The sequence below is a fragment of the Haliotis rubra genome, unplaced genomic scaffold (genome assembly GCF_003918875.1).
Source record: "Haliotis rubra isolate DU_JTF1 unplaced genomic scaffold, ASM391887v1 Scf183, whole genome shotgun sequence".
In the NCBI taxonomy this organism is placed as follows: Eukaryota; Metazoa; Mollusca; class Gastropoda; order Lepetellida; family Haliotidae; genus Haliotis; species Haliotis rubra.
Window position 1 is genome coordinate 1,386,542 of NW_025765814.1, and position 27,859 is coordinate 1,414,400.

The 27,859-nt window shown below is 43.4% G+C and overlaps 1 protein-coding gene across 1 annotated transcript in view; it reads right to left on the minus strand.

Moving 5' to 3' along the window:
• The window catches only part of LOC124273711 (spectrin beta chain, non-erythrocytic 2-like), a 155,466-nt gene that overhangs the window by 37,071 nt on the left and 90,536 nt on the right, over positions 1 to 27,859 (minus strand). Inside the window, 22 exon segments of the mRNA XM_046708997.1 lie at positions 780 to 980; positions 1,343 to 1,529; positions 2,113 to 2,243; positions 2,380 to 2,469; positions 2,579 to 2,752; positions 3,217 to 3,363; positions 3,642 to 3,739; positions 3,742 to 3,764; positions 3,895 to 4,034; positions 4,382 to 4,619; positions 5,922 to 6,049; positions 6,172 to 6,249; positions 13,428 to 13,493; positions 13,495 to 13,510; positions 15,823 to 15,887; positions 16,641 to 16,767; positions 17,038 to 17,097; positions 17,482 to 17,612; positions 17,913 to 17,978; positions 18,546 to 18,632; positions 26,545 to 26,642; positions 26,755 to 26,992. Of these exon segments, the coding sequence (XP_046564953.1) occupies positions 780 to 980; positions 1,343 to 1,529; positions 2,113 to 2,243; positions 2,380 to 2,469; positions 2,579 to 2,752; positions 3,217 to 3,363; positions 3,642 to 3,739; positions 3,742 to 3,764; positions 3,895 to 4,034; positions 4,382 to 4,619; positions 5,922 to 6,049; positions 6,172 to 6,249; positions 13,428 to 13,493; positions 13,495 to 13,510; positions 15,823 to 15,887; positions 16,641 to 16,767; positions 17,038 to 17,097; positions 17,482 to 17,612; positions 17,913 to 17,978; positions 18,546 to 18,632; positions 26,545 to 26,642; positions 26,755 to 26,992 (2,589 nt within the window).

Below are 27,859 nucleotides of genomic sequence, written 5' to 3' on the forward strand. Positions count from 1 at the left end.
GTGGTTAGGGAGTTCAATCAAGGGAGGCAATCTGGGTGGTCAGGGAGCTCAATCAAGGGAGGCCATCTGGGGTGGTGGGGTGGGGGTAATTAAGGGAGGCAATCAAGGGTGGTCAGGGAGTCAATCAAAGGAGGCAATCGGGTGGTTAGGGAGCTCAATCAAGGGAGGCAATCAGGGGTGGATGGGGAGTCAAATAAGGGTGGTCAGGGAGCTGAAATACTGGAGACAATCAAGGGTGGTTGGAGAGTCAATCAAGGGTGGTCGGGGAATCAATCAAGGGTGGTGAGGGAGGCAATCAAGGGAGGTAATCTGGTGTGGTCGGGGAGGTAATTAAGGGAGGCAATCAAGGATGGTCAGGGAGTCAGTCAAGGGTGGTCGGGGAATCAATCAGGAGTGGTTAGGGAGGCAATCAAGGGAGGCCATCTGGGGTGGTCGGGGAGGAGTAATTAAGGGAGGCAATCAAGGGTGGTCAGGGGAGTCAATCAAGGGAGGTCGGGGAATCAATCAGGGGTGGTTAGGGAGCTCAATCAAGGGAGGCCATCTGGGGTGGTGGGGGGGGAGGTAATTAAGGGAGGCAATCAAGGGTGGTCAGGGAGTCAATCAAAGGAGGCAATCAGGGATGGTTAGGGAGCTCAATCAAGGGAGGCAATCAGGGGTGGATGGGGAGTCAAATAAGGGTGGTCAGGGAGCTGAAATACTGGAGACAATCAAGGGTGGTGGGGGAGGTAATAAAGGCAGCCAGTAGGAGACAAGGATACATGGAGAGCAAGGAGTCTGACCTTCTGAGTTTGCAGCGAGATGTCAAGGTTCTTTTTCTTGTTCTTGGACTTCTTGAGGAGATCATCCCAGGACACCTGAAGCTCCTGACACTTGTCTCTGATGGGTTTGGAGGCAAAGTGTTTGTCATCGATCAGCTTGTCTCCGGTGCTCAAAACTTTGTCAATGCTTGGTTGGTGGCCTTGAATCTCACGGTCAAGATCCTGACAAGAATGACCAAATTAATTATTTCCACAGGAAAAAACTTTCTCATTAAATCTAATTTAAAAAATATATAACATATTAATGTTAAGAAAGAAAATCAGGTTTTCATAGATTCATCTTGATGAAACATTGGTCAGTTTGAGTTTTTAATAATATATAGTAAACTGGTAATATTTATGCCAATTTGGGACACATAAAATATGCCCAAACCATGCATTGGTTGAACATGTGTTGGTGCTGAGAGACCACACTGTACAACTGGTAAATATATAAACCTCACGACACATACTGAACACTGAACGAGGAAATCTGCACCACATTTAAACAAAAGTTGGAAACATCACAAAACTGGCTCTCCCACCTGGTGTTTCTTGTGAAGTTTCTGGGCGTCGATGAGGTTTTTGCCCATGTCTTGTGATGCCGCTGCAGGCAGGTGCTCCTTGATCCACTGCAGCTCGTTATCCGCGTCGAACACAAACTGGTGCAGCTGTAGCGACTCCTGCAGCTTCTGTTTGCGAGCTGCCACAGCTGGCTCCAGCTTCTTAAATCTGAGTGGCAAAGGCAGTTTAGTTTAACTCTGCTGCTAACAGTATTTGGGTCATGTCAGCTTAGTGAGGGGTACTAGACATTTTACACTTTGGTGAAACCGTGAAACATGGGTTTGCTGTTGACAAAGAAATATTGTCAGGGTGAATCTTGTATTTGATCCCACACAGACAAGTTCCTAGTATGCTTAGGAATGCAACTCTAAAGGGGTGCAGCACCAGAGACCCTTGCCCCTCTTCAAAGTGAAGAGCAATGGCACTTCAAATTGTGAACACCATAATTATTCTAATGAGCTGATCCTACTAAACATAATACAATACAGTTTGTGACAAGCACTACTTCCTCTCCCCTCTCAATCAGGTGAGTATGGTGTCCATTTTAAATTTTGACACAAATTCTTAAAATTAGAACCAAAAAAGAAATACACGAATAATTGATTATTCACAATGCTAAACTGTCCTCCATAATCCAAACTTGGAGCTTAAATACTTCCTTGAAATTCGAACAATATATTTATGGCAAGTTCACCAAATTTTCTGCAGAATCAATGTTTGACTGAAAGTGACTAGATCAGCTACTACTAACCTTCTGTTGAAGGCGTCAACAGCTCGGATGATATCAGCAGAGTTGTAGTGACCTTTGTCGGCCATTTCCTTGCCCTGAGCCACAATTGTTTGAATTGTGCCGGAAAGAGTTGACAAGTCCGTTTCAAGATTCTGAAACGTAGCAAAACATATTTCCGAAATGACTGTAAGCGTGATCTGATTCTGTGATCCTTTAAACCAAACTTTAAATCATCAGAAGTACATATCTATAGCTTTTAATGTTAAAAACAGACAGAAAATATCGAACCTGATGTTTCATGAGCAGATTCTTGACTCCTCTCAAATCTGAGCCAACATCCGGGTTAGCAACAGACTTCTCCATTTCATCGAGCTTAGCCTGCAAAGAGAAACACATTTGATGATATCATGCATCACAGAATGTTCAGCTGTTTTGCCTCTTATTAATAACTTTCCATCAAACATGTACATCAACATCAACTACATACCTGTGCATCCTCCAAAGCTCTATTGAGTGTCTGCTGCTGTGTTGCTTCGCGGAGTTTCCTCCCCTTGTCTGCTGCTTTCTCATTCAAGTCTGCCCACTCCCTGTTCAGCTTCTCTGAGATCTCCTTGATCTCCGGAGCAGCGTAGTGACCATCACCAATCATCTTCTTTCCATCCTGGAAACACAACTCTGATCATCAAACACTTGTACAAAGGATACCAAGCCCAGCTCATTTTAAGAACTTTCAAGTGCTAAAGGTAAGATAGTTTCTTGTTTTACTGATCTTATTGGCCAATATGCCACAGGCAGGTTGTAAAATTAAACAAAATATATCAATTTTGAAGGTAATTAACACAAAATTGTCAAAATATGTCTTTATCAATCAAAAACTGTACCTTTGTTTTTGAGTGTAGTTTGGTGGCTCTTCCACAAAATGATAATATCGTACAACCTTGCTAGCGACTGACATTTCCTCATCATTGATTACTGAGGGTCTCACGTCAATATTAGTTGGTAACTAGTGTTTCCAGGTGTATCAGATTCACTGAAAACTTAACACTAATTCACCTTTTGGGTTAATATTCAACGAAGTACATCATCAAATTTCACACTTTGAGCCAGAGATTCGCACATGCTGACCTGATTTAGAGCCTGCAGTCTGTCATTGTTTGACTTCAACTCAGCTTCGAACGCCTGGTGCTTCTGCAGCTTGGCCATGAGGTTGGACAGATCTTTGTAGGAGTCGTCTGTGGCTGTCTTGTACTTCTCCTTCATCCAGTCAGACAGCTGTAACAGATAGATAGTCCTGCATATAGCCCATAGTGATAACAGATGCACAGTCAGAACATCCTTACTGCTCACTGGTCAGACCAAGGCAGCATCATTGTATTGAAGTCATGGACCTATGTTCTTATTCAGTGAAGCTCATTAATTTCATTATAATATACCGGTAAGCATCATCCAAAACTGTCTGCTTTTCATGTTTATTTCCTTTTGGACGTGGGGGAACCTCCCATTAAATGTAAATCATTCATCTATTGTAACTTGAAAGATTGACAGCTCACCTCTTTTCCATCACGTTTAAACTCTTGGAATTTCTGAGCTTCCAACAAAGCCTTGCGACGATCAGCTGCTTTGTCCTTGACCTTGTTTCTTCGCTCAGCACCTGGTTACATCTCTTGTTAATACTGCAATGGATATAAATACACATAAAATATACACATACATATCACATTTAGCACAATCAAAACAGATTTTCTCAATCATCCGCTGACAAAGAACACAAAGTTTGTCTGGAACTAAGGGGAGACAACTCACTGGTCTCTGTCTGGGTGTTTGTCCTGGATCAGGTTGTCAGCAAGGTCCTTAAGCCCTTTCACTTTCTCATCTTGTGCTTGGACTTTGCCTTCGAAGTCATCGTGCCTCCGCAGCAATGATTCCACATCTGCCATAGTGCTCTGAATAAAAACCCACAGCATTAAGTCAGCATGTCCAGCACAACCATTAGCAAGTTTCCTTATTCAAGGAATATAAGAAAGTGACAAATCATTGTTCTAGCAAAAGCGAAGATCTAAAACAAATAAAATTAAATTATTCAAACCAAAAAAAACTTTTCCTGAAACAAATGGAATCCTTAAATAAAATTTCAGTAAAATTAGTACCGAACATTTTTGTTATAACTGAGTTTTATCAAAAGATATTGGTACTATATGAATCAAAAGTAGGCATAAGTACACTGGGTTACACTTGATTCTTAGCTCCAGCAAGGACGTCATGAATATCAGTGGTACTAAGGTTTCCTTACCCCTCGGTCACTGTAATCCAGGAAGGCCTCGTGACCACTGGTGGTGGCATCGATGGTGTCTGCCTCCTTGTTGAACACCTGAAGGTTGTAAGCATCTTGAAGCTGTTTCTGGCGCTGTCGGTAAAGCTCATCAATTGCTCGCTCTTCATCATCCAGACGCTTCAAGCGGTCCTTCACGTCCTGGGCATTAGGGTTCTTGGCAAGGACTTCTGCTCCCAAAGCCCTCAACTTGGCAAACCTATATGTGGCAATGTATATTAGTATTAAAAATTTGCTTCTGATATCTTCTCATTGTGATGAAGGATTTGTTTTCAAAAGAAATACATAAAACACACCTAACATTGCCACAGACAGTAAAATATAGTCAAAAATAACAACTTACAGAAGTCTATCACTTTAGTGAAACCTACTGATAAACCCATGTGGATCTGGGATATAAACCCTTAACTCAGTCACTAGTTCGATACTAAAATCAAGTAGGGCTGCAATGATTCACCCAGACCTTGATTTGATTCGATTTTCGATATTGGACCCTCGATTTGATCATTTTCGATTTGATTCTTCATGCAAGTAAAAACATCAGATTTCATTTAACTCTCAGAGTTTATTAAAAGAAACATCACACTGAATTTTTTTTCCAAGATTTGACTAGGAAATCAGGAATGTAAATGATGTAAACCTTTTTCAAAGAAATAAATTATTTTTAAACACAGAACAACACTCTAACATTGAATCGAAATAGTGACAATGGTTACCGAACATCGAATCTAAGGTGTCAGATTTGATTTTTGATAAATCGAACTGAATCCTTGCAGCCCTAAAGTAAAGTCAAATATATATCAGTCATTGTATATTTGCTAACAGTAATATTTTCTACTGAAATATACAACAGATGCAAAAAAAGCCTTGCTGTTTACTTTCAGAGAAAGTCTTCAGTATCTGACTTAATTGGTAATAAAAGACAACATCAACATTCTGTTTATTTCTTATAGCATCCTATTTGCCAAGATATACCCAGACAAAGAATGTTTCTGTTCTGATCTGCAACAATCCTGTCAGAAGAGTGAAGTTTCGAGTTATCTCCCCTGTCAGGTTCTCATGTTATAATAATAATAAATAAATAAAGTTAATATTTGTATAGCGCCTGTTCCAACATATTGCTCAAAGGCGCTTAGGCGAAGGCTATGTTGAACAAGTGGGTTTTTAGTGGTCGTTTAAACTGGTTGAGGTTGACAATGTTCTGAATGTGCCGAGGAAGACGGTTCCAGAGCCAGGGGCCGGCTTTGGAGAACGATCTGTCTCCATAGTGTCTTTTCCTAGTCATAGGAACATCTAGTGCTCTTGATGGTCTTGACCTAAGACCTTATAGGACTCCATGTGGCCCATTCACAAAGCCTTACAACCCTTTACACAAAGCGTTTAACCCTTTACAACAGTCATCAGTCTGTTACACAGTTACAACAGAGCTAACACTACAAACATGGGCCCTGTCCATCTACACCAGACCAATGTTGGAATGTGTGATTGTTGTTATACATACTTGTCTTTGTGGGCCTTGATGTCATCACCAACTTCCTCATGTTCCTTGAGCATGCGTTCAGCACTCTGGATATCATGAGGCATCTCGGCACTGGCCAGACGAGCTCGCATTGATCCGGCCCATGACAGCTGCAAGACAACACACACCATGATTACAGTCTCTCATGCTATTCAGCTAGAAGGTAAACACTACATACTTTGAATTAAGAGGAGTGTCTTGGGCATTTGGGAGTGACAGTGGAAGAACTTACAATATCCTTGGCATCTTCCCCGAACTTCTGTTGGTTCTGGGCCTCGCTGAGCTGGCCCTTCCTCTTGTCTGCCTTGCTCTGGAACACAGGAACACAATGATATGACAGAGGAACACAATGACATGACAGAGGAACACAATATGACAGAGGAACACAATGATATGACAGAGGAACACAATGATATTACAGAGGAATACAATAACAAAACACCGGAACACAACATTAGTGCACAGGAACCCCTTAACACAACGAAGTGAGTGAGTGAGTATGGTTTTAAACCGCTTTTAGCAATATTCCAGCAATATCACGGCAGGGGACACCAGAAATGGGATTCACACATTGTACCTATGTGGGGAATCGAACCCGGGTCTTCGACGTGACGAGCAAATGCTTTAACCACAAGGCTACCCCACCACCCCTAACACAACAAAGGAACACAGACAAAATAACAGAAACAGAACAGAACAACAGAAGACATTAACAAAACAGAACACCAAAACACAGCACAAGAACACAACACCAAAACACACCACAGTAACAGAACCATGTTAAAGTAAAAATAAAAACTTAACATCAGGAACACTGTACAGATCAAAAACATAAATTCTAACTAACCTGTAGAGGTTTAAGATTCTTTGCATATATTCCTCCTTGGGGTACTTATAAGCATTTAAATGTCCATTTAAAATCCCTACGACAGTTGTAACAATATTTTGAATAAAATATTTACAAAACAAAAACTACGTTTTGTCTTGTGAGACCACCCTTACAGGGCCCTCTGGCCCCCTACAGCCAAGAGCAGGTAACTCCAGACCGTAACCTCGTACCTCACTTTCCATGCTGAACGAAGTCAGACAGAATCTTGAGGGGAGGTGGTAGCAGATACCCAAGGAGGAATATATGCAAAGAATCTTAAACCTCTACAGGTTAGTTCGATTCTTTATATATTCCTCCTCCTTGGGGTACTTATAAGCATAAGACAGACTCCTAAAGGCGGATCTCAGGAGCGCATTCTGTCTGCTTAAACACCCCGACAAGAAGTGGAATTTCCCAAGCTAATTATAGCAGAAAAGGCACACTTACCCGGGTCACGTGTCCACCAAAGCCAATCAGGCGGGGCATGAGCCAGGGTCAGGGGTAAACGATATGCAAATTTTGTCCAGCGAAACCTCGCTAATGCAACGAACGAGACACACCCTCCCTCCTTCCGTAATCTACTCGAAGTGAAGATAAGGGTCCCATAATAAACCCAGAAACGAAAATGCCGTGAACAGCAAAGTTTCCAAGGGCAGTTTAGTCTATATCGCTTCTCGGTTAGAAAGCAAGAGACATGGGAATAAAAACCATCACCACATAAAACCCATCACCAAGGGAAAATGTAACAAGATTTGTAAAACCCAACACCAGTGTTAAAAATTGGCAGATAACGGTTCACACCATAAAACCTCGAAAGCTCAATGCGGCTAGAGAGGTGGAACCATGCCCACTGGAGAGAACTGACTGACCGAACCGAGCACGCTCACTGGAGAGTCTGTCAAGTTGGTAATGACGGATGAACGTGCATTCGGACGGCTCCAAATAGCCGCGGAGCAGATCTCCTCAATGGGCAGGGCTGCAGCGTAAGCTGTCGATGTAGCCACTGCCCTAACCGAATGAGCCTTCAACCCTACAGGCGGGATACGCCCTGTTTGAGTATAGCTCATGTGTATGGCAGAGACAAGCCACCTAGAAATGGTTTGCTTGGTCGCCGGAAGACCAGCCTGAACCCCGCCATAACAACAAAACAATTGGTTACCCTTACGGGTACCCCTTGTTCGTTTGATATAAGCCTTAAGTGCCTTACGGACATCTAAGACGTGAGCACGTCGTAGAGAGGTACCGGACAGGGAAGGCTGAGTGAAAGCTGGGAGCTCAATAGGCGCCGTCACATGGAAGGGACTATCCTTCTTAGGACGGTAAGTATCAGGCAGCCGTATGCTAACTCTGTCTTTGTGAAAAACAGTAAGCGCGGGATCGGCCGACATTGCGTGAATATCGCCAACCCGCCTGCCTGAAGTCACCGCCACAAAGCGCCCGTCTTCCCACGTCAACAGTTGGAGTGAAAGAGCCGACAGATTGTGAAACAGTGGACCGGACAGCCAATCAAGAACGATTGACAAGTCCCACGGGGGACTAATCCGCCGGACAACCGGACGGATTCTGTCCACGCCTGCTAAAAAGCGCTGTACCAGAGGGTGCTGCCCCAAGAGAGCACCGTCAGCAGGAATGTGAAACGCAGAAATAGCTGTAGAATATCCTCGAACAGTTGAAGCCGCTAGGACCGGCTTCCAACGAACTGGAGGAATTCTAACACACAGACTAAATCTGTAGAAAAGGGATCAAGAATCCCCTGTTGACACACCAGCGAATAACAGGCCCATCTATCCTCATATTGAGCGTTTGTGAATCCCTCCGCCGAAGCCAGAATTGTGTCTGCAACTGGTGCAGGAATTCCTTCGCATGGAGGCGATCCCTGATAGCGCCAAGCCACCCACTGAATCCTGGGATTGGTGGGGCGCTCCGTTCTGGGATAGGAGGTCCGGTCGAAAAGGTAATAGAACAGGAGGCTGAGCCAGAAACCTGAGAATTACCGGAAACCAGCTTTGTGCCGACCAAAGGGGTGCCAGAAGCACAAGTAGCCGAGCTGGTTGTGCGGTCAGCTGCGACAGTACCCTGGAAATCAGTGGTATCGGGGAGGCGCCCACAGTACCCTGTCCGTCCAATCTAGCTGAAAGGCGTGGTTGGCTAACGCGCTTACCGGATCCGAATCCGGGAGCAAAACACAGGAATCTGGTTCGTCACCCCAGGCGCAAACAGAGATCCACCTGGAAACGACCCGAACAACTGGGAGATAATCCCGAATATCTCCCGGTCGAGCATCCACTGCGTGTGGGGCTGGTATACGCGCCGTGAAGCGGCGTCTGCACGGGCGTTGTCTACCCCGGGGAGATAAACAGGCAAAACCCGAATGTTGAACTGATCGCACCACAGTAGAAACTGCCACGCCTCCTGAAGGGCGACGGAGACACTGTGCCGCCTTTGCTTGAGAATGTAAGTCATGGCGTTTGATTGTCCATTTCTAGACGAACCACACGGCCCTGCACCAACACCCGGAAGCTTTTCGAACACCTTGGGGACTGCTCTCAGTTCTAACACATTGATGTGTAGGCTGACCTCCCGCCCCTCCGACCAGAGGCGGAGGCTGAGTGCTTCCGGCCAGGACCCCCAACCTGTGAGGGAGGCGTCCGTCTGAACTGAGAGGGAAGGTGTCGGGTGTCGAGGGGATCCCCTGGACAAATTCGACTTCCGTCCACCATCGCAAGTGAGGGATTAACCACTCTGGCGTTATGAGCATAATCTACGTAGCCCTGCGAGTGGGACCACAGCTGAGCTAATGCTTGCTGAATTGGTCGCATCCTCAGACGCCGCCACGTAAACCACGTCCACTGTCGCCGCCATGTTGCCGAGCAGCGAAGCCATGTTCGGGCCGGCGCTAGCGGGGGACTGGAGGAACTGTAACACAGTCCCTCGGACTTTGACGATGCGGTCGAAGCAAACAAACAACCTAGCGCCGTGTTGAATCTGGCTCCCAAGAATATCAGATCCTGCGTCGAACGAAGTTCTGATTTCTTGAGATTGATAATCCAGCCCAGTGACACCAGAGTATCCAGCACGCACAGTGTGGAGGCTCTGCTTAACTGAGGCCCTAAGGCCCGTAGAAGCCAATCGTCCAGATGCGGGTGACAACACCTGCCCTGAGACCTGGCTAACTGAGCTGGGATTAGCATAAGTTTGGTGAACACCCTTGGCGCCCGTGGAGATGCGAAGGGGAGCACTTGTGAAACTGGTAGCACGTCCACGTCGAAGGAGAACCGAGGTACTTCTTGAATTGAGTGCATTGGAACATGGAGGTATCGTCTTTGAGATGTCGATTGGCGTAAGCCAATCCCCTGTCTCGGCGGAGGAGATCACTGACCTGAGTGTCTCCATCCTGAAAGACGGCACCTCCAGTAATTTGTTCAGCCCTCTGAGATTCAGAATGGGTCTGAACCCTCCGTCCTTCTTGGTCACGAGGAAGTAGGTGGAATAAAACCCTCTTCTCGCTGACTCACAGGAACCACCTCGATGGCTGCCTTGGTCAGTAAAGACTGAACCTCGGCGCGGAGGACTTCCGCCTTTGCAGCGGGAGGTCGGTACAGGCGTGTGCGAACCCGGAGAAGGACGGAGGATCGCGCCTCCACTGTGGCAAATGGCCATCCCTGGCGTGGACAGGACCCAGGGATTTGAGGTGGCTGCCTCCCTCCCGGAGGAATAGGGGACAGCCGACGCCGACAGGGGCGTGTGGCAAGGGCAGTGCACCCCCACCGTCGGCAAGTCTCGGCTTAGCGTGAGTGGGGGCAACAAGGGCTCTGGGGCATGAATCAGTGGGAAGCGGGCTGGCTTCCCCTTGCCCCGAAGACTGCTGCGCTGGCGCCCAGGCCTGCCCTGCCTCTCCTTCGATCGCCTGCTCGCTTGGACTGCAAAGGGGCAGCCCACTTAACAACATCCTTCGCCGGAGCCGAAGGGTAAGCGGATGCAAGCGGGGAGGGCCGATGGCGAGGAGCGGAGGGCTGCTCCAACAAAGGCTTTGAGTCCTTAAAAGTAGAGACAGCCTCCGCGGCCTCCCTAACCACCTGCAATGCCCCAGGGAACAGGGAAGATCCCATGGTATAGGGCAATGAAAGTAGAGCTTGCTGTGTGGCCGGCGAATACCGTGCCACAGACAGCCACAGGCGGCGCAAGCCCATGACTGCACCCATCATCTGGCTGGCACAGCACCTAATGCTGTCCCGAGCCAGATGTGAGTGTACATCCGTTAGTTGCCGCGCGAGCACCGACTCCGATGAATCGGCACCGCCAGCGCTGTGGGCCACCAGCTGTCCCTGCAATGCAGACAGGTAGGCTGAATGGACGGCCACTTTAAGCTGCTGAGCCGCGAACCGGTAACATTCTTCAAATGACCGGTAGGCAGACTTCAGCGGTAGTGATGTACTAGCGGAAAGGGGGGAGGCGCCTGCCCTGCCTGGCCGAGGCCAGGGAAGACGAAGACGACCCTCCTAATGTAACCGAGGCAAATACGCACTCGTCCACCACTGGTGGTTCGAAGAGCGTCTCCTCACCTAACTGGTACCGCCTGCCCACGTCAGGCAAATCAAAGCGCGAGCGAGTACCAGCAAGGAGCGGATTCACCACTTCACTGACCAGTGATGGGAGAATCGCGAAGCTGAGCCTCTGCGACCCGGTTAGGTCGCGGCGAACGCCCCCGGGAGCGAAACTCCAGCGGGTGGGTGCCGGGCGGGAACAGCCACCTGCGGCAGGACTTCGGCGATCTTATCCCGAACCTGCCGCAGGGACGAGGCAAAGGAGTACGGTACTCCCGCCTCCGGTTCCTCCGTCCCTTCCTCCTCCTCCATATCGACCTCGGCAGAATCCTCGGCCGTCATCATCTCAGACTCCTGAGAGAACGCCGAGGAGACGCCAGAGGCAGAGACCAGACAAAGTAATAAGGTCCAGAGGGAGCCAGGGGAAAAACATCACCCTGCCGGGAGGAACCAGCGCCAGGTCGCCGAAAGTAGCCCGAGAGGAACCTGCATAACAGGCTTCCGGGCAGCCCAGACTGGCTGCCAGGCGCCGAGTATCCCGAACTGGTCGGTGCCTAGGCGACCACCAGTCGGGACACACCAGAGGCGATGACAGGGGGCAACCCTGTCTCGCCGGCACCAGGCACCTGTGACAGCCCGGCGTAAAGCCAGGTCGCCAGCAGGCGCCGAGGGCATGCTATCGCCACGGCGAAGCCAGGATCAAGCCGCCCGGGAGGCGCGTTCTCGAGCGAAGCTCGGGCGCAGCAACCCCAGATGTGTCAGCTCCGCCCCGGCGACCGGTAGCTGAGCTCCTTACGGAACCCTGCTAACGCCGTATCAATCAGGGACTTGACTGGCGACATCTGCTCCTGGAAAAAATGGTTAAGGAGATCAACAGGAACATTTTGCACAGGTGCTGAATCAAGAGGGGGTGGTGGGTACAGAGATGGAAGCAGGAGGAGACGCCCGAAGGGGCATGAGTCGCGTGGCGAAGCCGCCTTGGTAGCCTTAGCTTTCTTGGGAGCCGGCTCGCAGCGTGGGAAGCGGCTCCCGTGGACCCCTTTTCCTACTATGGGAGCGCTTGGACCGGGGATCCTGCGCCCAGAGATCACCCCCGCCGAAGCAGGTTGCTGTAAAACAAGCGTGTCTATCGCCCTCGACCCGAATGGTTTGGGGCGAGAACATGGCACATGCCGCACACCCTCTTCCTCATGTTCCTTCTGCACTGAACAGGCGTAGGCAGACCTCCGGTGGAATCCCGTGCAGGGATTGCAGCAAAGGCAGGAAGTACAGGGTTTAAACTGCAACAAAGTAAAAACCTGTGCAGCAATCTACCCTATACCCACATACAAATACATGTAAACAGACGCATGGGCGACACAACTAATGCGACAACGTAGCATGCAGTTGACCTAGTACACACTGCAGCATAACTAACAATTACGGTTTTTTTAGCGTAATATAGAAAATGCGAGCAGTTGACATACGCCCTACACGTACAAAGATACAAATAAAAAATCACTAAAACCACCTGTAACATTGAAAACCACATGGGAAACCAATGAACGAAAAACCTCCAATTAAGCCCATGCAGGAAAAAAGAGAACCATACATACAGTTGCAGTTTCTGAAACACTCATTTCTCTATAGTCGCAAGGAAAAACCTTCTGGTATGGACCCACGTCTTGTCGGTACAACGACAGCATGGAAAGTGAGGTACGAGGTTACGGTCTGGAGTTACCTGCTCTTGGCTGTATGGGGCCAGAGGGCCCTGTAAGGGTGGTCTCACAAGACAAAACGTAGTTTTTGTTTTGTAAATATTTTATTCAAAACATTGTTACAACTGTCGTAGGGATTTTAAATGGACATTTAAATGCTTATAAGTACCCCAAGGAGGAATATATAAAAAAGAATCTTAACTTTGGGTTTAAGGTATCTCTTAAGAATACTTGTTAACAACTTTGCATATAAATTCACTGTAATGAGGACAAAAAGTAGCTTCGTTCAAGCTTAGGCTAAAATGCAGAATCATGAGACCTCCAATTGAACTGCAGCTCTATGAGACATGACAACTGTGAACAGTAGTAGCTGGCCTACCTTGAGCCCCTTCCAGAGTTTCTCCAGTTCTTGTTGACGCTGGTCCACGTAGCCGCTCTCATCGGGGGTAGGAGGACTTCACACTGAAAACACACAGGCATTACACACTGGCCATCATATTGGATGGTAATAACACTGGCCATCTTACTGGTTGGTAATAACACTGTCCATGACATGCTTTGTGTCAACAAACAAAATTCTTATTCCAGTGAGATAGGGGCGTCCACTGGGGATATTTCACTATTCTGACAGTAGTAAAATGACTTTCAGGCTTGATAGCTACATTTATCAATGTAAAAGAAACAAATACAATTTTCCCAAATATGTACATTGTCCATTTTTCATCGCCATTTCCACTTAAACCAAACAGAAGTAACTCTACACTGAGGTTGTTCTAATCCTTGATCATCGATGCAGTAGGTTTCAAAATAGACTTTAGAAGGAGCATTTACAACTAATTGCAATTACTGAAACCATCAATCATAATGCAATTTTTTAAACAATCCAATCAGAACTTTTCAACTCCTATCACATATGTATTGCAAATTGTGCAAACAGTGCTAAACAACTACCTACAGATGATATCTCCCTCGTTAAGCTGGGCAGTGTATCATCGTGTTTGACATTCTAACAAAATATTTTTTAATCTGTTTTTTTTTGCACAGTCTTAAGTTCAGACACATAGCTTTCACTTATCAACGCATTCATCATTTACAATGTCGTAATAATTTATGTACATATTTTAATGTATGTTCACTATATCTCAAAACTTAATTTTGGTACGATATTGTCTCGAAAACTAAAATGTTATTTTACAGGCACGCTAATGTCCATAAAGATACATATATCACACGTCCAAACTCAGTGTTTCTCCTAGGCATAAACATTTTATGAGTCATTATGACTCTTGTGTGTCGTGAGAGGTAGTCATTGATATGTTTTTGGGAATCAAGTTCAGTTTGGAACTTTCATCAAGACATCAACTGTGATTGTTTAATGAGAGAAAACAAGGTCAGGTATTTAATGAGCACTGAGCAGACCAGACTACCAGACATTACACTAAGTAGTTTTAAACAACAACAAATTTCAATATGTACTCAAACTTAAACTTAAATTAGATTATCTGAACTAAGGGCCCAGCAGCATTGCGTCAACAATGACGCAAGCTTCTACATTCACAGCGTATTTGAGATAATTTGTGTGCGTCAAATACGCAGGTTTTCTGCGTCATGGCAAACATTGCAAAATGGTTAAATCTCGGACTACTGCTGATCGACGCCCATGATGGATTTATAGGTTAATTAATAGTGTCAATTTAGTGATGATGAAATATCATATAGCATCATTGATTGTCTTAATACCTTCAGCCAGGTAATGCTGATCTGATAGGTTTATTCAACACTAATTACGGCACCCACTGAGTTGGCTCAATTTGGAATGGTTTGTCCAAATGAGTTTTGCACTAATTTGCAATATATTGTTGAAACCAATAATTAATCTGACATACTGATCTGCCCACGCGTGGCCCCATACTGCCATAGCAGCAGAGATATATTTCCATGACAACATACAATTAATCCAATTAATTGATCAGGTAAACAGAAAAGGAATAATCACTTTTGGTATGACATGTAATTGGTTGACAATATAATCATTGAAATCTATTTTGTCTGCACAAACTTTGAACAAACTGGTCACGACTACTGTAATGGATTTGTTTCATTCACTATTTATTATCTCATGCCAATATGCATTTGAACTAGTGCCTTGATCTGTTATGTCAATATGGAGACCGGGTCCAGTTCAAGATGATGTTGCCGATTGTGATGATAAATAAATGAGCCGTCGTCTGATGATGATTTGGAGCTTTAACAAATGCTTTTCGTTATAATGCTTTTTTACACACGGGTCTGCTAGGCCATTTAGTGTTTGATCGAAAAATAGCTTATTTGAACCAAAGATATGGCAACCTGAAGGGGACGTCACAGTTGCATAATGAGATCTGTATGGATTTGTAATTTGGAAATTTGCCAGAAATTTGGAAGAACTGTAGGACGGTTTGGTTGGTACTTGTTTTGCTTGGTTTTATGTTATGTTTTTGTACGTGTTTTTTTTAATGTTTGCACTAGTTGGTCATGTGGGATTATATGCGACCTAGAAGGCTGTCAATCTGTTCTAACATGTGCAAGCTGATGACATACACAGACAGCTGGGGAGAGATGTTCTCCTCATTACCACATGTATGTACTTGACACCATGTTGTTCTCCATGACATCATTAACACATTTGTGCTCGACACCATCCATCATTAAGCCCTTGGACCATGTTAACACAGACGTATTTGACACCCTCCCACGTCACCTCCTGCCGCCATAACACAGATGTAGACACTCACGAGTCTCCCAGGTAGTTCATCCTCTTCATCTTCTCCTCCATTGGAACAAGTTCTCTCTCCACATTCTAAAACAAAGACAACCATCTCAAATCAGCTATCTTTAACCATTATAGACCATACTGAGGTTGTCTTACAGTCTGTGACAGTGAGTGAGAGAGTTTAGTTTTTATATGGTTTTAGCAATATTACAGCACTATCACAGAGGGGGACACCAGAAATGGGCTTCAGACATTTAACCCATGTGGGGAATTGAACCCAGGTTTGCGGCGTGATGAGCGAATGCTTTAAAGGGGCACTGATCCAGAACAATTTCCGTTGACTGGTTGTTGCTTTTGTTGTTTTTCTCCCGTGAGTACCTGGATGATATCCCAGAATTCTTGACTGGTTCGTGATCTTTGCTGCGCCACCCGCAAGAGCAATAGATAGTATAAGTGTAGATTGATCAACAAAGTTTTGACCTCTAGGCTACCCCACTGCCCGTCTGTCACAAACATCATAAGTTGACCCCACGACATTGAAGGCATTATGAAGACATAGCAAAACAAGCTGTACATGGTTGGTGAATGGTAAACATACCATACACAGAAAATAATTATTGTTTTTTAATTTTGGAGTGAGTGAGTGAGTGAGTATTGGTTTTACGCTACTTTTAGCAATATTCCAGCATAATTGTGGTGGGCGACACCAGAAATGAGCTTCACATATTGTACCCATGTAAAGAATCAAATGCGAGTCTTCGGCATGACGAATTAACGCTTTAACCAGTAAACTACCCCACCGCCCCTTTCAGTTTCGGAATGAAGAACATAGCCACTCACAGCATGTCGTCGCTGAAGGGCCCCGATTCCCTTGAGATCCTTGCCCACATCGTCAGTCATCAGAGCATTGTTCTTGTCCTTGATCCACTCAGACAGCTCATCACATGTTGACTTGAACAGTTCAATGCTAAAAGCAGACAAGGAAATACATGCAAGGTGATTGTGGATTATTCCTTAAGTGGCATGGGAGAGACTGCACATAGACTACCAGATGGGCCATACAAACACAAATCTTAAACCATAATTTGTCAGCAGCACACGTGTTAGCGATTGTTTTCACATACATCAGCAGCAGCACCAGTACCATAAGACCCTCTCGCCCCGAGGGCCCGAAAAGCTCATTAGTGCAGCGATAGTTGTTTCTGAACAAATGTCACAGTTATGCCTGAACTATTACCTTGAGGCGCCCTCTAGTGAGCGTTCCTTGTCCAGCTTCAGCTTGTTCAGGTTAGCCCAACTGCAACACAATACATTGTACTATCTATAATATAAAGTGATATTGACACCATTAAATAAGCATTAAAAGTTTTCAAATTCATTCCCAACTGACATATATATGTCTCTAAATAATTGAATCTGGACCAGACAAACAAGTGATCAACAGCATGATCATCGATCTATACATTTGGGATACAATGACATGTTTCAACAAAGTCGGCAAGTCTGACCACTAGATCCAGTAAGTTGCCTCTTACAACCTTGAGATGCTGAAGACCAATTCTAATCCGAATCTCATGTAACTGAAAACTAATTTTGATGGCTTTAAAAGGGTAACCTGTATTTCATCCATACCTCTACTAAGAGGTTTTAATCCTTTGTTTTATAAATTACCATTATTTACCTGTCATTGATCTCCTTCTGGCGACGTTTGACTTGATCTGACTGACTGCTGCCAGACTTTATAATGTCTTCTGCCAGGACATTGATGTTGTCCAGCCGACCCTTGTTGGCAGCCAGACTTGTCAGCAAGTTCTAGTCACAAATGTTGAGAAACAGATCATTATTACTTTCATCAAAACTGTAACAGAGAACAATAATAATACTTATAAAGACTACTCTCATGTTTTCTGTCCTTCAGGATGCCTTGGATAAACTTAATCATGGTAAAACAACAATAATAGTTTTCTTGTAGTAACAAAAGAGCCCTGATTGTAACTTTTTGGTTTCCAGATTCTCGGCAGAGAAACTGCCTTAGAGGAGCACATTTCTGACAGGAATGATCCTTGCCACAAGATTGAGAGAGACACAGAAACACAGTTAGGCTGAACCTACCTCAAACTTCTTCCTGACAGCATCCATGTTGTCAGCCAGGCTCTCCCTGGATTTCAGTACTCCTTCCTGGAATAAAACATGCATACCGTCAGAGGTCATCTACATCTGGATCACCAAGGGAGCTGCCCAATACAGGAGATCTATCACTAGCCGTGAATCAGTGGGATGTTCTGCCAAACTCGATGCAGGACCTGATATGTTTAAACACAGGGTAGCTAACATGCATTGATTGGTGTTACCCAAATCCTGAATGAGCATGGCCCACTGATTGGTGTTACCCAAATCCTGAATGAGCATGGCCCACTGATTGGTGTTACCCAAATCCTGAATGAGCATGGCCCACTGATTGGTGTTACCCAAATCCTGAATGAGCATGGCCCACTGATTGGTGTTACCCAAATCCTGAATGAGCATGGTAGCCCACTGATTGGTGTTACCCAAATCCTGAATGAACACGAATGAACATAATGATCACATCACACAATTGACCATGCAACCAAAATTGAAAATTTCATTTGAATATGAAGGATGTTAAGAAATGTGTACTGGACACCACAACACAAGCAACATGTCCATCCACATACACACTGTACGCTATTGAAAGACTACGAGAAGAAGCACAGAAAGTGTTACCTTCTCCTTCATCCAGACCTGGAACTCGTCACATTCCCAGTAGAAGGTGAACAGTTTGATTGCATCCTCTAGACTGATCCTTCGGGCCTGTCATCGAAAACAAAAATTCAGTATAAAAACACTTTTCATATAAGCTTTCAAGTATTCATCTCATACATCCAAAATTCATGGGCGTAATGCATTTTTTCGGATCGCTTTATGTACAGACAGTCATGGAATTTCTATCATTTTTATAATTTGGTAGAATTCTTGATCAATAAAAATTTGACGAAAACACATAGCCGTACTAATACCAGATGTTCCTTCTAATTCCCTCTATTGGAGTGTCTGTGTGTACCAAACACGTTTCCCAGTGTTCAGGGTTTGAGTCGGTTCACTTTCCATGACTCTTACTGTCATTCAAAACGTCCCAAAGACATTTCTGAATTTGGAAATGGGTCAGAAAGTCCTCAATAAGGTTGATATCATAAAAAGTCATGTCACTTGTCTCAAGTAAATTTACTGTCAGGTACTACGGTGAGTGAGTGAGTGAGTCTAGTTTAACGCAGTTTTTAGCAATATTCCAGCAATATCACAATAACACCAGAAATAGCCTTCACACACTGTACCCAAAAGGGAATCGAACCCGGTCTTCGGCTGATGAGTGACCACTTTAACCACTAGGCTAGCCACTGCCCCAGGTACTACAGTCAAAATATTACTCAAAAATATTTCCAAACAGAACAGACTTGTGTTTCCATACAAATAACACACAGAATGACTGTCATATAATAAGAGGTATTGAGTTCAAGTGCAGCTCCACCACATAATACAATTATTTCACGCTTCCTGATCCTAGTTCTGAAACAATACAGTCATAATGTAGAAGAGCAAAAGACCTAACATATCATTTGACATACCTCATATAAACAGTTACGATCCAGTAAGTGAGTAAGAAATTAAATATAATTATTGGGTTTTTTTCAAGTTTGGAGAGAGTGAGTGAGTGAGTGAGTATGGTTTTACGCTGCTTTTAGCAATATTCCGGCAATATCACGGCAGGGGACAAAATCCAGAAAGATTGGAAGTACATGGACCTTTGGGTTTGGTGTCATGATCATCTACAACACAATGACCTCATTAATAAAACATCAGACTCATTGAACCCGTTAGAATGAACCTTCAGTAACTCATGCTTGTCGTAAGAGGCGACTAACGGGATCGGGAGGTCAGGCTCGCTGGCTTGGTTGACACATGTCATCGGTTCCCAATTACGCAAATCGATGCTCATGCTATTGATCACTGGATTGTCTGGTCCACTCGATATTTACAGACCGCTGCCATATGGCTGGAGTATTGCTGAGTGCGGGTAAAACTACACTCACTCACTCACTCAGATTCATTGTACATTTGGTTGTGCAGAGGATGCAGCCATGTTTCAGGTATGACCTTCAACAAGCAGCAAACAATATCTGCTGTGATCCCAGAGCAGAATTATAATGGCAAACACATTTATATTCCATAATTTATTCAACAGCAATCCATGACCATTGATTGCTTTAACAGCCTCAGTGCCCTAAAACCTAATCAACCACAGACAGGATTCTGATTGTTCATCATTTGAGTAGGTTTGGATTATATTCTGTATTATATACATGTACTGAATTGGGTGAGTGAGTGGACTGGGTTTCATGCTGCTTCATATAGTTTCACAGTTATAAACATGCATCTCAGGTTGGTGTCACCTCAGGAATGCCTGAAGTGTTGAAGGTCTCAGATGGTTATAACCTCAGGTGCTACTATACTATTCATACTTTGCATACTTTGCTAAGGATCAAATCATTGATCCAACAGAAAACTATGATGTGGGGTCTAATTTGATTTAAATATCTAAGCTTATTGTAAGCAAAGAACCTATGTTTCAGTATGTCACTGCATCTTGTGGATCTCATACCTGCTATTGACAGGTGTTGTGTACTTGTCACTGACTCGTTCCATGATTTGCAAAATGGTTGATTGGTGCCATGAAAACCATGTTTATGGTTACTGATGAATCAAGTGCAAGGTTAGATTAATGTGGCAAGGTTAGATTAATGTGGCTGTTTGCCTAAAGAGGGGTTAGTATATAACTATTTATCCCGTTTAAAATGAATACATTTTCAAATTATAAATCTATATTTAAGTAAGGTGGTGAAATTTTGTGATCCTTAGCCAAGTGTGAATAGTATATGTGGTGAGACCCACAAGCACGGTTATGGAGCTGACAAACAAGTGAACATCATGGGGGTGAACCTGGATTAAATCCAGGTTCCTGGTGTGCTAAAGGGAAGCAACTCTGCACACTGAACTGCCCTACTTCAGATGACTGGGCCATCCATGACGAAACACTTACTGAAAGCATTGTGAGTTTGAAGCCAGTGACAAGAAATCTGCAAGCTTCTTTCCAATCCTTTCTGTTAGCAATGTCTTTAGATAGACCTGACTAACGTATAATCCCAGTAATTGTGATTCCAGTCATTCAAAAGATGCTTTGTTGGGCCACTTATCATCATCTGATTTGTATAACATTAGCATTAACAATTGCCTATTTTCGAAAATGATATCTCCATTTTCCTTTTTATATCCATTCAACTAATTAGCCATTGACTCTGTCATACACCTGTTCAGTTTCACTTACTTAATATCGTCGTGTTGTCGTTTTTGCTTTTTTAAGTCACTTCTTACCTGAAGACAAAATCAATTCTTTGCTTGCAAGATACCTCAGTAAACTATTCCCTTTATGTTTTGGTGGTAGTAATTCTCTGTAAACAATACTATATTTTTCAATCCATGAATGGCTGATGTACCCCCCGGCCATGCATGTACAATAATCACTTTTTATTACGATCCGCACTGAATTTCGCAAGTCTCGCCAGTTACAACATTATTAACCTGAGCACAACCATGGAATTCTTGATGACGTGAAGACGTGAATGTTTACATAACGCTGAACATTATTGATTAAACACACCTACTTGAATGAAAAAAAACAACATTCTCTTATCACATCTGAATTTTTTAACTGTCAATAGTCAAGCCTAAACAGACATCAAAACAACAGTCATCATTTCAGTCCGGATTATAATATTCATGGCAACGGTACAAATAATCAACCAATTGATTCAGGCACCAAATTTACCAGTTTGTTTTAAGTCCATGCCTTGCAGGCACGATTGCTGATTAATGCATAGTTCCAATCAAACACTGATCATCCTCGTTACTTGCCAAGCCCAGCTGTAGACTAGCTCTCGTCACTCAGACAACACGATACTCACAGGAGACACACTACAGTAAGTAACAGAAACCGTTTTCCACTTTTCTGCTTATTATTTGATGGGTTGACTCAAATCATATGCTATTATTTTCACTGGGTGGAAGAGTATATTACTCTTATTTGAATATCAATATTTGTTTTCTAATATAATTGAAATTTCTAAAATATGTTATGTTTAAGATTGATCAGTTGTCACAAATCATATGCTATTATTTCATTGGGTGGAATAGTATATTACTCTTATTTGAATATCAATATTTTTCTTCTAATATAATTGATATTTCTAAAATATGTTATGCTTAGGATTGATCAGTTGTCACAAATCATATGCTATTATTTCACTGGATGGAATAGTATATTACTCTTACATGAATTTCAATATTTTTTTTTCTAATTTAATTGATATTTCTAACATATGTTATGTTTAGGATTACACTTTCTCAGTAATTCATGTTATACCAGGCAAGTTTTCAAGTTACTCCTGTTCCATACAATAAAGCCCTGACTAAGAATATCTTATGAATAACCTGCAATGTATACATGCAAATTAGTTCTACTCTTGACTCAAGTATGTCAGCGGTTTTACGACGCTTTTAGCAATATTCCTGCAACATCACAGTGGGGAACACCATAAATGGGCTTCACACATTGTACCCTAATTGTACCCATGTGGGGAATTGAAACCGGGTCTTAGGTGTGACGAGCAGATGTTTTAACCACTAGGCTACCCAACCGCCACTCAAGTATGTCAGCTCTTAGGGTTAGCAAAACAGAACCACAAACAAATTAACACCTGATGTGATACATTGAATGCTAACTGACAAGCTGATTCAGTGTGTTCTAGGCCATGACAGCCCAGTAAGTATGTGGTCATGAGGGGAAGCGGGCCAGATCCATATCTCAATTGACAGAATAAACACTGATAAAGATCTGGTTGGATGGGTATTTATCTTACAGTCAATACATAAAATGGCCAAAATTCTCAGTTTACAAACCATCAATATATTCAGCGTTCTGCCCAGAAACTGGACAAGGGGGAACAAGGAGGTTTTAATTGAAAATACACACGGCCGTTTTCAAAACCTCAGCGCCCACACTGTGAAAGATCACATAAAAAAGCATGTCTCTTAAAGTTTTTCTAAAATTAGAACCTATCTTTGTTGTTCAATTAGATTTCACACAACTTATACAAAACAGACATGTGGTAGTAAAACGCTCTGATAAACTGCAACCATATGTACTGACAAGCCGGATTTGTTGAAATTTCTTGTTTTTTCTACCTTACCTGAGTCACCATGGTTGCTCTCAAGGGGGCTATGTCAGATTTAACTCCTGGTGTGGCGTTTTAGAGGTATATCACCATATGAAATACCATTGTCAGTACACATCACAATATGTTTGGAGCGAGTGAGTTTGGTTTTACGCCGCTTTTAGCAATATTCCAGCAACATCATGTCGGGAGACACCAGAAATGGGCTTTACACATTGTACCCATGTGAAGAAACGATCCCCGGGCCTTCAGCGTGCGGAGCGGACGCATTAACGATTAGGCTATCCCACTGCCCCTAATAATATGTTTGGAAAATACTGGTACATTGTCAAAATGTGTAGAACAAACTCAAACTATAACAAACTAAAAGTAGTCAGTCCTTTGGAGAATTCCAGCAATAATTCCGGCACGTGACACAGAAATGGGCTTCACACATTGTACCCATATGGGGAATGGAACCTGGGTTTTTGGCATGATGAGCGAATGCTTTAAAGGGGCACTGATCCAGAGCAATTTCCGTGGACTGGTTGTTGCTTTTTTTTTTTTTTCTCCCGTGAGTACCTGGATGATATCCCAGAATTCTTGACTGGTTCGTGATCTTTATTGCGCCAAACAAAATGGTGTGTGCGATGTTTGTAGGTATTAGTGAATGTAGCGAATAGTCTTGCAATTTCCGGGAATCGAATACCATTCGATCACGTTTTTCAGCAAATCAGATTAAAGAACACGGTGACTTTTGGTTTACAATTTACAATGTTGACTTTTGTTGAGTATATACTCCAGACACTAGAAATGCCAAAAGGGATACTTTGTCTGGTGGTGTTACCACTAATTATACCTGTTATAAATTCATTATCTGACCATCAAGTGAATAATGACAAATAGCATGCGTAGGTTTATACCACCAAACAAGGGTTACAGCAAGGGAGTAGTGATCGCTGTACTGCATGCAATTTTAATTGCCTGGGAATACTTATGTTCCGACACTGTTTTGAGGATACGAACGGAACTTCATTGTTGCATAAGAAATACATATAAGTATTGTCTGTGTACTTATTATAAAAAAAATATATATACCTATTTACCCAAGTAAATTTTCAGATTTTTCTAGCTGTTGCAAAGTGGGGTTGTTTTATTTATGGATTCAAAGAAATGAGATGTGTGTTTTTAATATCATAGGGATTAGACATCATATTTTGACATGACATGATTAAACATTGAGGTCAAAACACATAAATTGGATCAAATTGGATCAGTCACTATACCATCCAGGCATTAGAAAACCTGAAAAGCCTACACTGCTTTGATACTTTATTGCAATCAGATAAGAACCACCGGGGATATTTTCAAATAACTGATCTGATCGGCATCAACCCGTCCTAATGTCCCACTGTTTAGGTTGAAGAAATTCTGCCAAGGTGGACAGTAGCCCAGTCCCCGTGTCCATCATGGTCAAGGGAGCAGGTACTGGCCAGTTTGTAGCTTTGTTTCATATATACGGAAGGACATACGGAGCCTAATACTATATCCCCCGCTTCACGCTAAACGCGCGGTGGGGGATAATAATTTGTGTGATTTTCAAGATATGAAGGTGACATAGCATACTGGCATCACAATAGTGAAAAAAAACAACTGGGTTTCAAATAACCCCAGTTGAGAATTAACAAGAAGACAAAGTCATCAATATCCCCCTCAATGGCAAAATACTCTTCATGATTATGTCTACGAGTTATGATTATGTCAAATATTTAGGTGTGTATATAGAAAAGTGGAAGGAGAGTATTGAAAGGTTTTTAAAGTTCTGCTCCAGAAAGGAGCACTACCACCAATTTCAGGCTAAGTCAAACTTGTTGCCACGGAAAAGCCAAAAATATTATATTCAGAATTCCAAAACTACCAAAAGGCACCAGTACACCACCAGACCAATCTATGTGCCAAGTTTGGTAAAGAAATAGTGAATGGTTTTAGAGTTCACCCCCGGAAAAGAGTACTACCACCAATTTCAGGCTAAGTCAAACTTGTTGCTGAGTCAAACTTGTTGCCATGGGAACGCCAAAAATATTTTATTTAGAATTCCAAAACTACCAAAAAGCACCAGTACACCAACAGATCTATCTATGAGGCAAGTTTGGTGAAGAAATATTGAACGGTTTTAGAGTTCTGCTCCGAAAAGACAAATGTGCACGGACGGACGGACGGAGTCCATTTTAATACCCCCCGCAAAACGTGTTGCGGGGGATAATAAAACCAATTCAGTTATTAAAAAAGGAACCTGATTCCAGATATATGAAAAGCTTCTCTGAGGTAGAGAGATGAGAGAAAGCTCATTGGTGTTATCCATGAAAATCACATCAACAGAGCGTTAACACAAGACATGACACCTGTCCTCGATGAAGCTGACATTCGACACTGCAGCAAAGACAAGCTAGTCACTAATGGCCGACCTGTGAAGACATAGCCATCCCTTGAGCCACAAGAACGGAAACTCTTTAGTGGAAACTCTTAGTGGGCAAAAGAGAAAAGGATGCTCCTGTCACTAAGATGATAGCGATGATGGAAACGATTACTTACACTTCTCAAGTTTGAGAAAGAACTTGTAGCTATTTAGAGATACACAGATGTTGTTTCTTCGAAGCCACTGCTGAGAGCCTTCGCTGTACTGATGTCACTGCATGTTGATTTGTATCTACTGTCAGTTACAGACCTTAAAGAGAGCCAGGTGCCATTGATTTCACCTTCATCTTCACCTGCTCTCACATTTGATGACAAAAGTTCTGAGTCTAATCAGTATCAGATGACAGCAGACAGGAAGCTTTTGAAATATTGAAGAGGACTTGAAAATCAGATTAAATATCCAAGGTCTGGGGATTTAAGCAATGATATGAGGTAGAGGTGATATTTGCATAAGTTATCTAATTTATATGCAAATATAAAATTTTGACAGTGTGACAGATCGGATTCACACTCATCAAGGTCAAAGATAATCACAGATCTAACCCTTATTTGATAAGGATCCTACAGAGGATGTTGTTTGCCACAGTTTGCCACATGTTCATAGATTTAACCCTTATTTTATACCGATGCAACAGAGGACGTTGTTTGCCACAGTTTGCCAAATGATCATAGATTTAACCCTTATTTTATACCGATGCAACAGAGGACGTTGTTTGCCACATGATCATAGATTTAACCCTTATTTTATACCGATGCAACAGAGGACATTGTTTGCCACAGTTTGCCACATGATCATAGATTTAACCCTTATTTCATACCGATGCAACACAGGACATTGTTTGCCACAGTTTGCCACATGATCATAGACCTAATCCTTATTTTGAACAGATCCAACTGAGGAGGTTGTTTGCCACAGTCACCACGGAGCTGTTCAAGAGACTCACAAACCAAAAGGTATTGGAAACAAATACATGATATCATACCTGTGCCAGTTTGGTGAGTTTGGTGTAGAGAACATTGATGCTTCTTTGTCTGGTTTCAACGTTATCCTTGTCGAAGTGGAGATTGGCCTTGGATCTCACTGAAAAGACAAACAGTTAACAAATCTTATTCCCCTCAATGGCAACTCATACATCAACCAAAGAGTCGGATAAGATGATACAGAGAAAACTGGAGATGTTTGCAAAGTTTACCTGAAGGAGCTCGTCGCAGTTTTGCCGCCTTGTCCGACTTCCTTCTGACAACTTCCTTCTGCATGACCGTCTTCTTGACTTTGATGCGTTCTGGGACTTGTACAGGTTGCTTCACGACCTTCTGCACGACCTTGGGGTCAACTTCCTTCACATAGTTGGCCGGGACAAATCCCTCGGTGTTGTCTGCCTTCCGCACCTGCCACCAGTCATTGTTCGTCCTCTGGAGGAGGATCAGAATCTGCAACATGAAGGGAGAGGAGTGAGAGAGGGAATCTGAGAGAATGAGTGGCTAAGTAAAGCAGTGAGAGAGGAAGTGAGTATGTTTTTACACCGCTTTTTGCAATGTTCCAGTAATATAACGATGGGCTTCACACCTCGTACCCATGTGGGGAATTCAACCAGGGTCTTCAGCATGATGAGCCAACACTTTAACCACTAAGCTACCCCACCGCCCCCAGTGAGAGAGTAAGTCAATCTCTCAGAGTATGTGTATAGAGTATTTTCAAGTGTGCCCCAAATTGACAGTGTCCAAAGAGTATGTCCTAAATTTAGTGAGTATATCCTGCTACATTTCACTCATACTCTTCAGAAGAAAAGTTCAACTTTGACATCAATCTTACTTGAATTGGACAGTCTCGAAAAGACTTCCAAACATTTTTCATCAGTAATTCTTATTGAGCCATTTCACAAGCACAACCTGACTGTTGGGCTGTGTATTGGCAAATAAATTGTTTGCAATATATTGTGATTCAGGTACCTGTACCACAATATGTATCAGTACATATTGGGTGAGGTGAGGTGAAATTGGGTTTAACGTCGTGCTTGAGAATATTTCACTCATATGACGACGTGCATGAGTGTGTATGTGTATGTGCGGCGGCTTGTACTAGCCCAGACTTAAGCTGGTTTTATAATGCTAGCCCACTGAGATATCATGCCGCAGTGAAGCATGAATACCCCACTCAGACATATTATACTGACTCCGAGCCGACCAGTCCTTGTTGTACCCATTAATGCCGAGCGTCAGGCAGGGACCAATAAGTACCATATTTTAACGTCTTTTGGTATGACGCGGTCGGGGATCGAACCCACGACCTTCTGCTCA